The sequence below is a fragment of the Electrona antarctica genome (assembly GCF_951216825.1).
Source record: "Electrona antarctica genome assembly, chromosome: 4".
NCBI lineage: Eukaryota > Metazoa > Chordata > Actinopteri > Myctophiformes > Myctophidae > Electrona > Electrona antarctica.
The window spans coordinates 18,700,848-18,715,376 of record NC_136809.1 but is presented as its reverse complement, the minus strand read 5'-3'; the positions used below and the strand labels follow the sequence as shown (position 1 = coordinate 18,715,376).

The following is a 14,529-nucleotide window of genomic DNA, read 5'->3' as shown; positions in this document are numbered from 1 at the left end:
TTAGGAAACGGCGCTCTAGAGAGAGTACAGGCCACTGAGGCCAGGGCTCTAGGGATGGCAATGCCAGTCGGTTGAAACAGCTTTAGTCCGTTTGGGTGTACGGAGCAGTACAGTACAGTAATTTCTAAAACAAATATATAATGTACTAAAGTACAGATTATGCAACATTAGCTCGGGAGGAAATTACAATATGTCTGGCACTGATGCTATAAGCAGCATTTATCAAATGCTTCAATGGTGCCAGGGGATTAAGATGAACAATTACAACCAGTAATAATTTTATTAATAACCCTATGAATGAATGAATGAATGAATGAATGAATGAATGAATGCCTTTATTGCAGACTCAGGGTCCATAGAAAAACATACAAATCACAAAATACAATATATATAAACATCCAATAAAAAACTATGCATTAAGTTCCGGAGAACAGCTTGAAAAGTATTGACTTTTGCAGCCACAAACATTTTAGTCACACTGCACCATCTAGGCATTTTGAGTAAAATTCTCATGGCATCATTATACCTACTTGAAGTGTCTGAATACTTTTTTGTAGCTTGACCACAAGTGGGCAGTGTAGAGTGGTGTACAGTAAGCTCTAAATAGAGTAATCTTAACTGCTTCTGAACACATACTGAACTTACGTGCAAGGGTGTTCGCCTGTGCATATATCCTACGGCACTCTCTGTGTATATCATCATCATATGTCAACTGTTCTGTAATAAAATGTCCAAGATATTTGACTTTACTACAGACACCAAGAGTGTTAAAAGATAGTTTAAAATCAGGATTTTTTAAAACTTTTGTCTTCTTTTGTTCTACAAATAAGAACAACACTCTTACTGGCATTGTACTTGATATCATTTTCAATGCCATACTCAGTATGTCGAGCAGCTGCTGTAGTCCAGCGCTACTTGGGCTCAGTATGACTAGACTAGGATCTGCATACATCAAATGATTGACAAGATCATTACCCAGCATACTACCAGTGTAAGCATTCAAGTGTTTCGACAGATCATCCATATATAAATTAAAAAGAATAGGCGACAAAATTCCTCCCTGTCCGACCCCATTGGTGACCCCACATGGGCTTGATTCACTATTGCCCCACTTGATTTTCATGGTCTGGTTGGCATACCAATAGGCCAAGATCCTAACTATGTCCCCAGGCACCCCTCTTAGGCTTAATTTAATAAAAAGCTTTTTATGATTAATACGATCAAAGGCTCGCGACGCATCAATAAAATACATAAGGACTGTTGCGTTTTGCTCTCTATATTTGTTTACAATTTCCTTTAAAGCATAGATGCAAAGATCAGTGCCATGCTTGGGTTTGAATCCAAACTGATTGTCTGTGGAGTCAATGTACTCATTTATCTTGTCCAGCAGAATCATTTCCAATACTTTAGACAGTATACTGGCTAAAGCTATGGGTCTGTAATTGTCAACACTACTAACTTTACCAGCCTTGTCCTTTATAACTGGGACTAATAAAACAGAGAGCATGGAATCAGGAAGTACTGTATACCATGAATCATAAGACCAGTAAAACACAATCCAAGGAGAGGAGATAATTACACACTCGCATATTTAAGATGCTCAGCAGCAATGCCATCTAGGCCACTAGCTTTGTTATTAGAGAGCTTATTTATGGCTTTATTCACCTCCTGTAGATTGTACTAGCTTGAGTAATTTGTATCAAAGTGAAACTGACAAGCATAACATAACCTCAACAGGTGCGTTGGTATAGCTTTGGAGACATCTATCTTGGTGCACTTCCACCAATGAAGTGGAGGTGCTCAGATCGGTGAACCAATAGGATTCACCGCCTGGTTTTGACTGGCACCCGCCCCTCTAGACCAGAAAACAGGCTGGGCCACGCTAAACAAAATATATCAAAGGCAAATTACCATTTACCATTGAGTGTGAATTTTAGCCTAATGCTTTTTCTTTTTTTTAAGATATTTTTTTGGCTTTTTCTGCCTTTATTGATAGGATGAAAGTAATCTGACAGGAAATGGGGAGAGAGATGGGGGGAAGACACGCGGCAAAGGCCGCCGGGATCGGGAGTCACCCGTGGCACGCCGTCAGGCTGGCTCAGCAGTCTAGGTGCCCAGACGGTTGAGCCAGCCTAATGCTTTTTCAACAAACTTTTATTTACTTTTAGTGTGTTCTCTCAAGGTCTTAGTACATGCTGCTTCGCAGCAGTATACACTATGATGCTGTCATAATAACGGTGTCTGTATGTTACCCGCAGAACGCTGGCATGCTGTTTAAGATCAGAGTGGTGGGAGGATCAGCAGCATACAGCTACCTGTCACCACAGGACAGTAAGCCACTTCACCATCCTGCAGTTGACAGGTATGGCACGCACGCACGCACGCACGCACGCACGCACGCACGCACGCACGCACGCACGCACGCACGCACGCACGCAGTCACACACAGTACTAAGGAAGAGTCAGAAAAAAATCTATGCACAAGTGATATTGAATTGATATTACTAGGCCGGTTCCCAGCTGAAGAGCAGCGAGTCGGTAACGATGGAAGCTGGAGATCCATGCCCCACCCGGCTATACAATACCCGTTGTACCGGTGTCAGAGTACCCGTTCTGTGTCCCTTTTATGCAGAGTACCCGTTCCACCCATCTGTCTGTGTCCGTTTTACGCTCTTATATGGAGATTTCTGTATCTGTTCATATATGGAGATATAGGGGTAATCAGGTCCAGAGCCCGGGCAGACGCTTTTGTGCTGGTTCTGGACAACTGTAAATGCATGCCCCACCCAGTTATTATGTATGTGTCCCTTTTAGGCCCATATATGGAGTTATTTGTCAAGCATGCCAAATGAGGCTTTTGTGCTGGTTCTGGACAACCGGAAATGCAGAGTACCCGTTCCACCCATCTGTCTGTGCCCCTTTTATGCCCATATATGGAGGTCAGCTTATGGAGTTCTGTGTCAGGCATGCCCAAATATGGAGTGTTGTGATGTCAGAACAGGCCAGCTCCATATATGGAACATGGGCAGGGGCCCAGTCCAGAGCCCGGGCAGAGGCGGGGCGGTTCTGGACAACCGTGGGTCAGACCAACTAGACACCGGGCACTGCACTCCCTGTGGGGGTGTGGAACGCGTGTGTCTCGAATTTGAAGTCGGCGGGGCGAACGGTTCTCAAGTTATGTGGATTACACACGTACATGGTGCATTTATCTATAGAAGAAGATAAGATAAGATAACTAATAATTATCATACATAGAGTATATATTATCATAGAGTCGTGCAGCCTACCCAGAGCTGTGTCGGTCGTCGGAAGCTGTAGTAGAGTTTCTATACCACATATGGTTCATTTATCACATTTGTGGTGCCCCTATGGGCACTCAATACCAAACAATGCACTCAATACCAAACAATGCAAGTGCATTGGATGATTAAGGTGGACCATGCTATCGGACCATGGGAAAAACATCAGGAGTTGTTAAGGAGACGTGTAAGGCTAGGCAGTGAACTCGAGACAGACAAGAGAGAAAGATCCAGCATGTCCTTGAATCACAAATCAGGTAGAGATAGATAACACAACACAGGAAGACAGAGAGATGGAACGAGCAGACACTTACAGATGGAAGAGGCGACAGGGGTCAGAGGGAAAGACTGACAACCTGACATAAGTATTGCAAACAGACGGAAGGATTCATTGCAATTTTGCATTATAAAACAAAATGCCAGATGCCAGAGCATAAGCAAAGGGGGGAGAGAGCCTTCTCAGTTGTAGCTACCAAACTGTGACACCAGCTACCCCACCATGTCAGGCTGGCTCCCACACTACCTGTCTTTAACACATTTGATGCTTTTGACGAGTATACTCGTCCTATTAAATAAATAAGCGAGGTGCTGAGGATGAGTATACTCGTTCTAAGGCGTTTAATATTAATATAAGAACGCCTTGCTATTTTCCATTTTTGGAATCGCTCCGGTTGCTAGGCACGGTTGTTAGGCACGGTTGCTAGGCACGGTTTCTAGGACCTCGCCGGCACTGCGCCTGCGCGACCAACTCCATTAGCTTCTGTATTAGCCACGGCCTTTCCATGCTGTTTTCTCTGAAAATACGGCAGTGGTTTTGATCAGATCGGCGAGGTTCAGAGTTCATTTCTGATTTTGAGGTCATCGTGATTGGAATATTGGCGTTTTCTGGAGACAGGATGGACGTCGCCTTAGCTCGCTAGCATTGGCGCTATAGCTATTAGCATTCAAGATGGCAAAACGGACGTGGTCATACTAAAACCGACTCTGCCCCAAGCGCTACCAATTGTGTCCACCAAGTGTTTAAAGCTGGCTTTTAAACCCAGCTTGAGATTTGCACCTACAGTATGTATGTTTTTAATTGTGTTTCTATTGTGTATATTTTTATGGAGGGATAGACAGTAGGCTGACAGGAAATGGGGAGCGAGATGGGGGGGTGACATGCAGTAAAGGCCGTCGGGATCGGGAGTCACCAGAGAGAACATACGGTCACACACTTGTGATTAAGGATATTTACCTTGTGACAAAGAATAACGATAAAAAATAATAAAAGATGAATGGAAAATGCAAATCAGTTTTCTTTCTCTGTTGGTTTGTAGAGCACTGAAGTTCTGTGGTACAGGGGGACCTCCCCATGTGAAGCTTGTCATCGAGTGGGACAACAAGATTAAGGAGTGGTGAGCATCTCTCTCTCTCTCTCTCTTTCTCTGTGTCTCTCTCTCTCACTCACACACACACACACACACACTTACACACACACACACACACACACACACACACGCATGTACGCACACACGCGTCATGTTCTAGCACAAACACACCAGTGTTAGCTCTACTCTACAGTATTTGTAACAATGAGAGCGTGTGGTGTGTGATGACAACGGTTGGTATTGGGTCTATCGATGGACTATGTCATTGTCTGCTGCGTGGCTTCAATTTACAATTTACAATTTAGGCATTTAGCAGACGCTCTTAATCCAGAGCGACTTACATTAAGCAATAACAAAAACAAAAAGCATGGCATACATCAAAAGTAGTTATCATGAAACATGCGTAAGCTAAGAACGTAACAGTGGAGTATCTATGTAAACTATACATACTATACTATATTATATATTATACATGTGTACTATAAAGTGATATGACTACATAAAAATGCAATTCTAGTGCTGTCTACGTAACATGCTATAAGTCTGTTTAAAATACTATCTAAGTCTACATAACGTGCTATATTTAAAATACTATCTAAGTCTACATAAAGTGCTATCTAAGGGGCTAGTGCTACGGGCCATGGTGGAGTCTGAAGAGGTGGGTTTTCAGACTACGGCGGAAGATTGGGAGTGAGGCTGCAGTTCTGATTGTGATGGGGAGTGCATTCCATAGTTTTGGAGCCAGAAGGGAGAAGAGTTTGGGACAGTGGTCAGAGTAATACTGTAGCTACATGGGCTCGGTCAAATGGTGGGTTGATTCACGGTAAAGAAGCAAATGGGGGACAATAATTACCCACACCATTTACAGTAGTCACAGTTAGTAGTTAATGGCCAAAAGACATATATACTGTAATTTATTGAACGCTCAAAATAAAGTTAATCTAGGAGGCTAATCTAATACCTCTATCCTTCTCCCTCTCTGTGTGTGTGTGTGTGTGCGTGCGCGCGTGTGTGTGCATGTGGGCATGCTGTGTGTGTGTGTGTGTGTGTGTGTGTGTGTGTGTGTGTGTGTGTGTGTGTGTATATCCAGCCTATTTGGGAGCATCCAAGAAGAGGTGGTGAAGGATGCAGAGAGCGTGAGGAACCAACAGCAGCAGCACCTGCAGCAGCACACTTGTACTTTAGACGAGTGTTTCCAGCTTTATACCAAAGAAGAACAGGTAAGGTTGAACATCGCAACACAAAGCCATCTGGCCTGCTAACATTCAAGACTGTTCATAGACTCCCATAGCCAGATTGTCGAAGTTTTCTGCCTGTCGACCGCCCGGATTAACAATGGAATTTAGTGGCCCGCAGCCTGTAGGTCCCTGTGCGAGAGACTATTTCAAATAGGTACAGCTGTTGCTTCCGTCGAAAACCGTATGCATAGGTCACCGATTTCTATGTAACGCAACACAGGAACCCCCTCTAGTGTTTTTAGTCGTTCAACAGTTTCTTAACCACTCGGTGGGAGCCTGGGAGGAGACTCGAAAATAGCAGATTCAGTCGGGGAGCAGCAGCGATCGTGCTGCTGGCGGTGACCATGCACGTTCATTCACTGGCCGCGCAAACGCAAAAACACTGTTGCTTTGGTGTAGCGCCACGTCCCTGAGAGGGTTTAAGCCGCCACTGCCTGTTAACATGTCTGCTGTCTCTTACAATGTAATATTATTGTATGTCTTTAATTAAATGTCTCTATGAATTGAATACATAGGACCTCAATGGAAACAAGTCCTCATGACTTTTTGGGTTTTCCTTTTAGACCACGTGTGTGACTGTACTCATGCTGTTTCCCATACACTGGATCAGGACCCATTTGTGGGTCACGGACGCATTTTTATGGGTCCCTTTATTTTTTTGTTTCCTACATTCTGTTTGTAATTATTATTATTTCAAAACATAAAAAATAAAAATCTAAGAAATGTCATCTATTATACATTTGAAAAGGTGTGCCCAAAACGTGTGCCCAAACCAGGAAAATAAAGTCACCAGCTACTACGTCACTGACACGCTGCAACACGCTGCAACACACACTGCAACAACACACTAACACGACACAGCCTTACCCTCCGCGTCGATCCACGGCTATCTCCTCATGTCGCGCCGCACGCCCACACTCAACAACACCCGCGTAAAAACTGTCATTGCACTGCCACTACAGCCGCCTCCCGTCCACACTCACAAACAACATCAATATCAATAATAAACACAAACACGCCACAAGCACCGACACCCCCGCCTAATTTGTTGCCACGTCTATGAAAACAAGCACAGAAAAAATGCCATTCAACACGCTACTTACACACACTACCACTCGCTTACAATACGCGGACCTGGCAACACTACATTCCCTCTCCCATTTGCTCACAGCCCACCACGTGACCCACACAGGGAGGGAGACGATTGCGTGATGCTTCTATGTACAGGATTCTATAGGTCACCACTTTTGGTGTGACACACACACGGCTTCTGTTTACTATGCGTTGTCAACACGTGCTGAGTTGACAAACATTGACAGATTTCGGAGAAGACTGATAGTTTATCCTTTAGTAATTAGGCTGTGGAAGTATTCACACTAGGCAACTTTGGCATTTGTTGGGATTGGCAATTTGGGGAGAAAAGGAGGAGGAGGAGGTGATCAAGCTCCACAAGACCACATTGGTAGGTAGGCTCAAGGCTGCATTTATTTTCCTTCTTTTTCCTCTCGAGGGTGCATGGGATGATGTGAACCCCTCCAGCAGGCTAGGGAGCACCGCTCAGGTTAGCGGAAAATGACCGCGGGGTGCGGGTTGCCAGGTTTTTTTAGAAGTAAAGTATTTACATTCAATTAAAAAACAAGATATATATAATACATTTTAATTTACGTCATATTTAGCGGCATTTCGACCTAATTTCTCTGTTCTTTGTCAATGGCAAATATTGAGACGTGTGGGGACTAAAGCTGGATATAGGAGGGCCCTCAAACACATTCTTTGATAACTTTTCATCGTGCTCCTAAAAAAAAATGTGTGCTACTAGCCGCGATTACATACACAGTTAAAATAATAAGAAATTTGCGCCAACGACTGCGTCGACACCTGGGACGAACCGAGGCGCATATATGGATAACAACAACAACACTACACGCGCGCTGCAACACAAAACAGCTGCATACAACGCGTGTCACTGTGCACTTCTGTATCTGTGGACTTCTGTATCGCAACGCGGGCCAACGCAACTCTGGGATGAGCGGGCCGAAGGCCCGCGAAATTCTAGTGAATTACAAAACAAATGTTTAAGAAATATTAAAAATAGACGATCTACAAGCTCACAAAATGTCTTATTTCTCTTTTGGGTCTTGAGCTAAAACGTTTGGGAACCACTGCAATAAAGTATTCAATCAATCGAAAACAATCAATCTCACCTGTGTTCTAGTAGCTACTGGATTTAGATCTCCTATCTACGCCTACGCAAGCCTATAGTGTCAATATTGCTCAAGCCTTATTTGCATGATATTAATTGTTAAATTGGACACAGAATTGGAGGAAGCTACCAAAGCAACCAATGTATTGTTACAGCATGACTCTGCAAGAGGCTAGCAGTCTATGGCAGGACTGTGTGCGCGCGTGCAACTCATGCATGTGTACAGTTCACCTTGCAAACCAATGGACAGCACCTATACAGTATGCAGACTAGAGTGCACATTTCCAGTGGGCCACAGACATACCGTACACGTACCTATACGTCAGTTTTCTTTTCACATTATTTGAAACTTTTTTAAATATGAAACCTTGACCAAAAAGTTAATTAGAATCTCTCTTCCACACACATTAAATTACAGTTGTACTCTTCATAATAGCAATCCTAGTCATAGGGTTTATTGTCGTTCCCTCATTGAAATTGGAGTCATAGTCGCTATAAATGCATCTGGTCCAAGTGTGGTTTTTAAGCTTTTTGTATTGAGCCATCACAAAGATGCCATAGAGAAATATTTTTTTATATGTTTTATGGAGGGACAGACAGTAGGCTAACAGGAATTGGGGAGAGAGATGGGGGGGGTGACATGCAGTAAAGGCCGTTGGGATCGGGAGTCGAACCCGCGGCACACTGCCAGACTGGATTACCAGCCTGGACCGCTGAGCCATGGCCCAGCATAGAGAACATTACTGATGCAAATACATGCCATTCATTCCTTCCAGCTTGCACCAGATGACGCTTGGAAGTGCCCTCACTGTAAGCAGCTTCAGCAGGGCATGGTGAAGATGAGTCTGTGGACTCTGCCTGACATCCTCATCCTTCATCTCAAGCGCTTCCGACAGGTACAAGAAGCATTGTCTTTCCTTTCATCATTGTTAAGCCATAATTTATGCTTGGCGTGTTGAACTCAGTGGTGGATGTTTGTTTGTTGATGTATGTTTTTGAATAATAATCAAACCCTACAAAATAACCAGTAACTACATTTTCAAATAAATGTAGTGGAGTAAAAGTACAATATTTGGATCCGAGATGTATTGGAGTGGAAGTAAACGTACTGGAAATTGGAAATACTCAAGTAAAGTACAAATACCTCAAACAGTACTTAAATGTACTTAGTTACATTCCACCACTGGTGGAACGCAACATTAATCGAGCAGTCATACTGTCTGCAACTCCCCGACAGCCTCGGCAGAAAGTGCAAACTAAAGGGAAGTGAATGTGGTCTCACGCATCTCCACGCGTCTTCCCAACCAATCAGGATATGCAACATTTATGAAGTGTCTGCGACACAAAGTACAATTAAGGTTTCCACCTGTCAGCAACAATGTCTTATATATGTCAAACCTTTTTTTTCTGTTATGTTGAAACAGGTGGGCGAGCGGAGGAATAAGCTCTCCACTCTGGTGCGTTTCCCGCTGGCTGGACTGGACATGGCGCCCCATGTGGTGAAGAGGAGCCAGAGCATGAGGAACGTGAGCCTGGGGGCGTGGTCTCCCGCCTGGAGGCAGCCCTCAGGCCAGCCCTCAGGCCAGCCCCACGACATGAGCCTTCCTCTGGACTACCTGTACGACCTCTACGCTGTGTGTAACCACCACGGTGGCATGCACGGAGGACACTACACCGGTACCAACTATTGTTTTATACGAGAGGGTGTGCTTTACCGTGACTATTGGCACGACAGCGTCGCTGCAGGAACGAGGCTTTAGCCGAGTTCCGTAAGAAGCGCTGAAGTGGCAATAATCTAGGTAAAGCACACCCTGCAGTGTAATATTGAGATTATACAACAGTTACTATTTAAAAAATAAACAAAAATTGTTGCCATTGTCATTGTAAGAAAGATATTCGATAGAAATTCATAAGGTTTTAATGCCAGATTTAGCCACTACGACCACAATTGTCCCATGCAAACTGCACCCCCCTATTTTGTACTTCCTAACTTTGTTACAGTACAGTATGTGATGCTGTACAATGATTTGCACAGTGCACATTGCTACGGTATATACTGTAGTTACTAACTTATTTACTTACACGAGGAGGTAACTATTTGGAAACTGTGTGCTTTCTACCACTCTTATAATGACATGCCCAAAAATACAGATGACAGGTTTAAAATGAAGGAAAACTATATGAATATGCTATGTTGTACTCCAGCTTATTGCAGGAACTCGGTGGACGGCCAGTGGTACAGCTATGATGACAGCAGTGTTGACCTGGTGCCTGAGGAGGAGGTCTGTACCAAGGGGGCTTACATCCTGTTCTACCAGAGACGCAACACCATCCCCCCATGGTCCGCCAGCAGCTCCCTCAGAGGTGACATTTCATCGTTTCTGTCACTGTTTGTGATATGTTCACTACTACACTTACTGTATGCCTGAGGAGAAATAGGCAGACTTATGTGAAATACCTTTTTTTTTTACATTAGTCCTTCAGATTTTATATAAATAGCACGCCACAACAAACGTTTCTGGCCTGGAAAAAATGTGCTCCGAGGAGCACTTTTTCTAGTCTTTGTTATCCTTAGCCCAAATGACTGTGCCTCGTGCTGATTACATTTCTATGTCTAATACAGTATTCAATCAATCAATCAATCAATCAATCAATCAATCAATCAATCAATCAATCAATCAATCAATCCATGTTTATATAGAATATGAACCCTGTCTAACTCTGCCACATTTACATGTATTTTTAATAAATGAAAAGATATTACTGATGATGATAATTTATATTCTTCCCTATATCATAAGTTCACCTTCCGTCTAACCGATGCATCCATCCCTCTTTCTCACGCCTTCCTTCCTTCCATCCTTCCTTCCTTCCTTCCTTCCTTCCCTTTTCTCTGGTTCAGGGTCCACCAGTTCATCCATGTCAGACCACTGGCTCATCCGGCTGACAGGGGACAGCAAGAGAGGCAGCCTGGTGTCTCGCTCTTCCACCACCTGCCCATCCTCCTTACCCGACTCCCCCGAGTCTCCAGTCTTTCGTGACAACTCCCCTAAAGAGGAGAAAGGTAAATTACAAATACTTGGCCTAGGCTGTCGTTATTTTTAAGCAGTGGTTTTCAACCCTTTTCATATCAAGGTCTATTATTTATTCAGTATTTGAACCACGGACCATCATTGGATTTAGCCTCTCAGACCAAAGACTTTTGTTGTCGTTGGATGAGTGACTAAAAGGAGGGTATATTTTCTCTAAGCAAAACCCAATGTGCAATTCACAAAGGTGTGTGTAAACCCCTGAAATGTGCCGATCACAGGTGTATGTCACTGACGCCTGCACCATGGCAGGTCAGGTTGTGGCCTCCTGGTGGCGCTATAATAGGCCAATGTGAAAAGGGTGCAATTTCTTCTTACGCCTTGGATGGCAATTGGATGATTTGAGGCATTTTGTTCCAAAAATGTGTTTTGCAAAAATCCACCTGTTGGTGGCCCTATAACAGGCCAATGTGAAGGGTGGGATATATTCCTCAGCCTAGTAGGAAAGTCCGTGAAAGATTTCACGTAAATAGCACGCTGCGTTCATGATTTGAGGCTTTTGTTCAAAACTGGCCAATCCTGCCAACTTTGAAAGACAATGTTAGCCAATTAGGATGGAATATGAAATATCAGAGAGATCCATCTTGAACACATGACTATAGAGATAGTGTGTAACGATTTGCGGGATTTTTGGACAGAATCTGGAGGAGTAGTTCTGGAAAATGAGCTGGAAAAATAGCATCAACCGGGTTAATGGTGCCGGAGATTAGTTGGTAACAGACGGACGGACGGACGCACACACACACACACACACACACACACACACACACACACACACACACACACACACACACACACACACACACACACACGGACACACGGACAGAGTGCAAAACATACTCTCTCCCCATGCCTTCGGCCTGGTGGAGACAACAACGTGTCAGTACCGAGTCGGAACGCACCGCATGACAATCTGTGCCATTTTAGATTTTAGTGTGTGTGAAAGTGTGAGAGAACTACTAGAAGGTACAATCGGCCTCGGGTCGACAATAGATGACAATGAAAACCGCTATTTCCAGTACTGAGTAACATAAATTACATCTTTCTCTCTTCTCTCTAACTATAAGGTGGTTTTGAGAGCCGGCCATTCATCAGGGGCCTCCAGGGCCGGAGTGTAAGCATGAGGACCCCGACCAAGACCAAGGACACGCTGAGCAAAGTGCTTCCGCTGCGCTGGTCCTTTGGCTCCAAGGGCAGACGAAAACCAGACCCAGCAGCGCCTCGCGTGGATCCACCTCCTGCTCCCGTGGAGCTCGTGGAGTACTTGGAGTCTGGCCGCCGGCCACGTTGCACCAAGGACCCCATCGCGACACTGATGGCCGGACCGACAGGTGCCAAGGAGGGCTCTGAGGGCCAGGCCGGGGTAAAGGTCCGATCCCCGAGTCGCGGCAGTCTGAGCTGCATGGGCAGGGGAGCAGAGGAGCTGTCGCCGGAATCTCCACAGATGCCAGAGGGCCAGAGACGGTTGTCAGAGAAAACGGCCAGCCTGAGACGAAACGCCAAGGGGAGCCAAGCGAGAGAGGAGGGCGTTGTTGCCACTGTGACCAGTAGCTCTAGCAGTAGCACTCTGACCAGGAGGAAGGACAACAACAGGACACAGGGATCTAACAAAAACTCCCAGGAGACCGAGCTGAGACGGAGTTCCAGCACCGGAGTTCAGTCCAGTGCCAGCGTTCCCAGCCTCCGCGACGGAACACTTCGAAGGGGAAAGGCGGCGGGCAGGGGGGAGAAGGACGACAACGTCGACGCGCAAAGAGGAGAACATAAAGGTGATCCGAGGTCCAAGAAAGCCGAGGAGCCCAAGAGCCACGAGGGGCTTCTCTCCTTCTTCAGAGGCAGCTTCTTGAAGAAGGAAAGGGACTCGACGAGGAGGTCCAAGGATGGGGAATTGGGGAGGGGAGGAGGCGAGCCGGGAGCCACGAGGAGCTCGGCGAGGTCCTCCCTGTCGAACGGCGGCGTGGTGGCGGGAGCTGGGAAGGAAGGAGGCAGGTCCAGGGGATCGGGCCGTCGCCCAGGTGACGAACAAGCGAATGGGAAGGTGGGTCACAGTGCTGCCACCGACATCAAGCGCTCTCAAAGCTCCTCGAACATACCCACCAAGGCGGGGGAGCAGAGCATGCGCAGGACGGCGTCCCTGCATCGCAACGGGACGTCTGCGGTGGCGCCGTCTGCGGTGGCGCCGCCTGCACGCAGCCTCGCGGCGGACAAGCCGTCTTACGGCACCCTGCAGAGGACTCGCTACAGCACGACCTCCCTGGGACGCAAGAGGACGGTCCCTGAGTCCAGCTTCTAACACGCGCACGATCGCACACACGCACGCACGCACACACACACACACACACACACACACACACACACACACACACACACACACACACACACACACACACACAATATCACATAATTACAGGACTCGAATGAATCACCATACATGGGATTTAGACCTTTGCAACTGACTGATGCACTGATCATAGCAATAGTCAAAGTGATGCACCTTTCCGTTCACAGAACATACAGTACTCGTGTCAAGTGGTTTGCGCCATGACGTTTAGAGATATAATGAAGGATATTTTATTTCTGGTATGACCAGAAAGAAACAACGTGACATACTATGTCAGCTGTTAGAAGGACTATTTTTTTATTATTCTATTTTGTATTTGACTTTCAAGTGCCTGAGCAAAACAATATGCAGTGTACTGTGTAGACACTCAAAATGAGTGTTTGTGTATATGTCTGTTAACTACTGGAGAGCGTGCCTCTCTCATTCATTCTCTGACTGACTGACTGACTGACTGACTGACTGACTGACTGACTGACTAGCGCACACTCTCGTACATCCACACACTACTACTACTAGATCTAGTTTTCTAGTGGGTCGGGACCCATTTGTGGGTCACAAGACAAATTTGTATGGGTTCCTTTATTTTTTGTTTCCTACATATTATTTTTTTAATTCATATTATTTGAAAGAAAACTTTGAAAAAAAATAAACATTCTCAAAAGAGCAATAAATGAATGAAAAACAAATTCAATGATTTTTTTTCAAAGTAATGAATACATGAAAGAAAAATCTAACAAATTCCACAAATTAGAAAACAAATGTTTAAGAAGTAGTGAACATAGCCGATCTATAAGCTCACAACGCGGCACAAAGCAACGCGTTGTGAACTTGTAGATCTGCTATTTTCACTAGTTCCCGGTCCCGGGCTAAAAGGTTTGGGAACCACTGACATAGATAATCACTTAAGGAGTCATACTTGACATAAATTTTTTCCTCCTTTTCCAAAGTTCCATGTTGGAGCACAAATCATAGCTGCTTGTCACGTACACATC

The 14,529-nt window shown here is 45.1% G+C and overlaps 1 protein-coding gene across 1 annotated transcript in view; it reads left to right on the top strand.

Moving 5' to 3' along the window:
- The window catches only part of usp43a (ubiquitin specific peptidase 43a), a gene marked incomplete at its 3' end in the record, with an annotated part of 100,651 nt that extends 87,162 nt beyond the window's left edge, over positions 1 to 13,489 (top strand). Inside the window, exons 9-16 of the mRNA XM_079498765.1 lie at positions 2,259 to 2,362; positions 4,616 to 4,693; positions 5,757 to 5,886; positions 8,884 to 9,003; positions 9,532 to 9,784; positions 10,313 to 10,471; positions 11,010 to 11,171; positions 12,264 to 13,489. Coding sequence (XP_079354891.1) covers positions 2,259 to 2,362; positions 4,616 to 4,693; positions 5,757 to 5,886; positions 8,884 to 9,003; positions 9,532 to 9,784; positions 10,313 to 10,471; positions 11,010 to 11,171; positions 12,264 to 13,489 — 2,232 coding nt within the window. The remainder of the gene's footprint in view (positions 1 to 2,258; positions 2,363 to 4,615; positions 4,694 to 5,756; positions 5,887 to 8,883; positions 9,004 to 9,531; positions 9,785 to 10,312; positions 10,472 to 11,009; positions 11,172 to 12,263) is intronic.
- Positions 13,490 to 14,529: the final 1,040 nt, after the last annotated feature.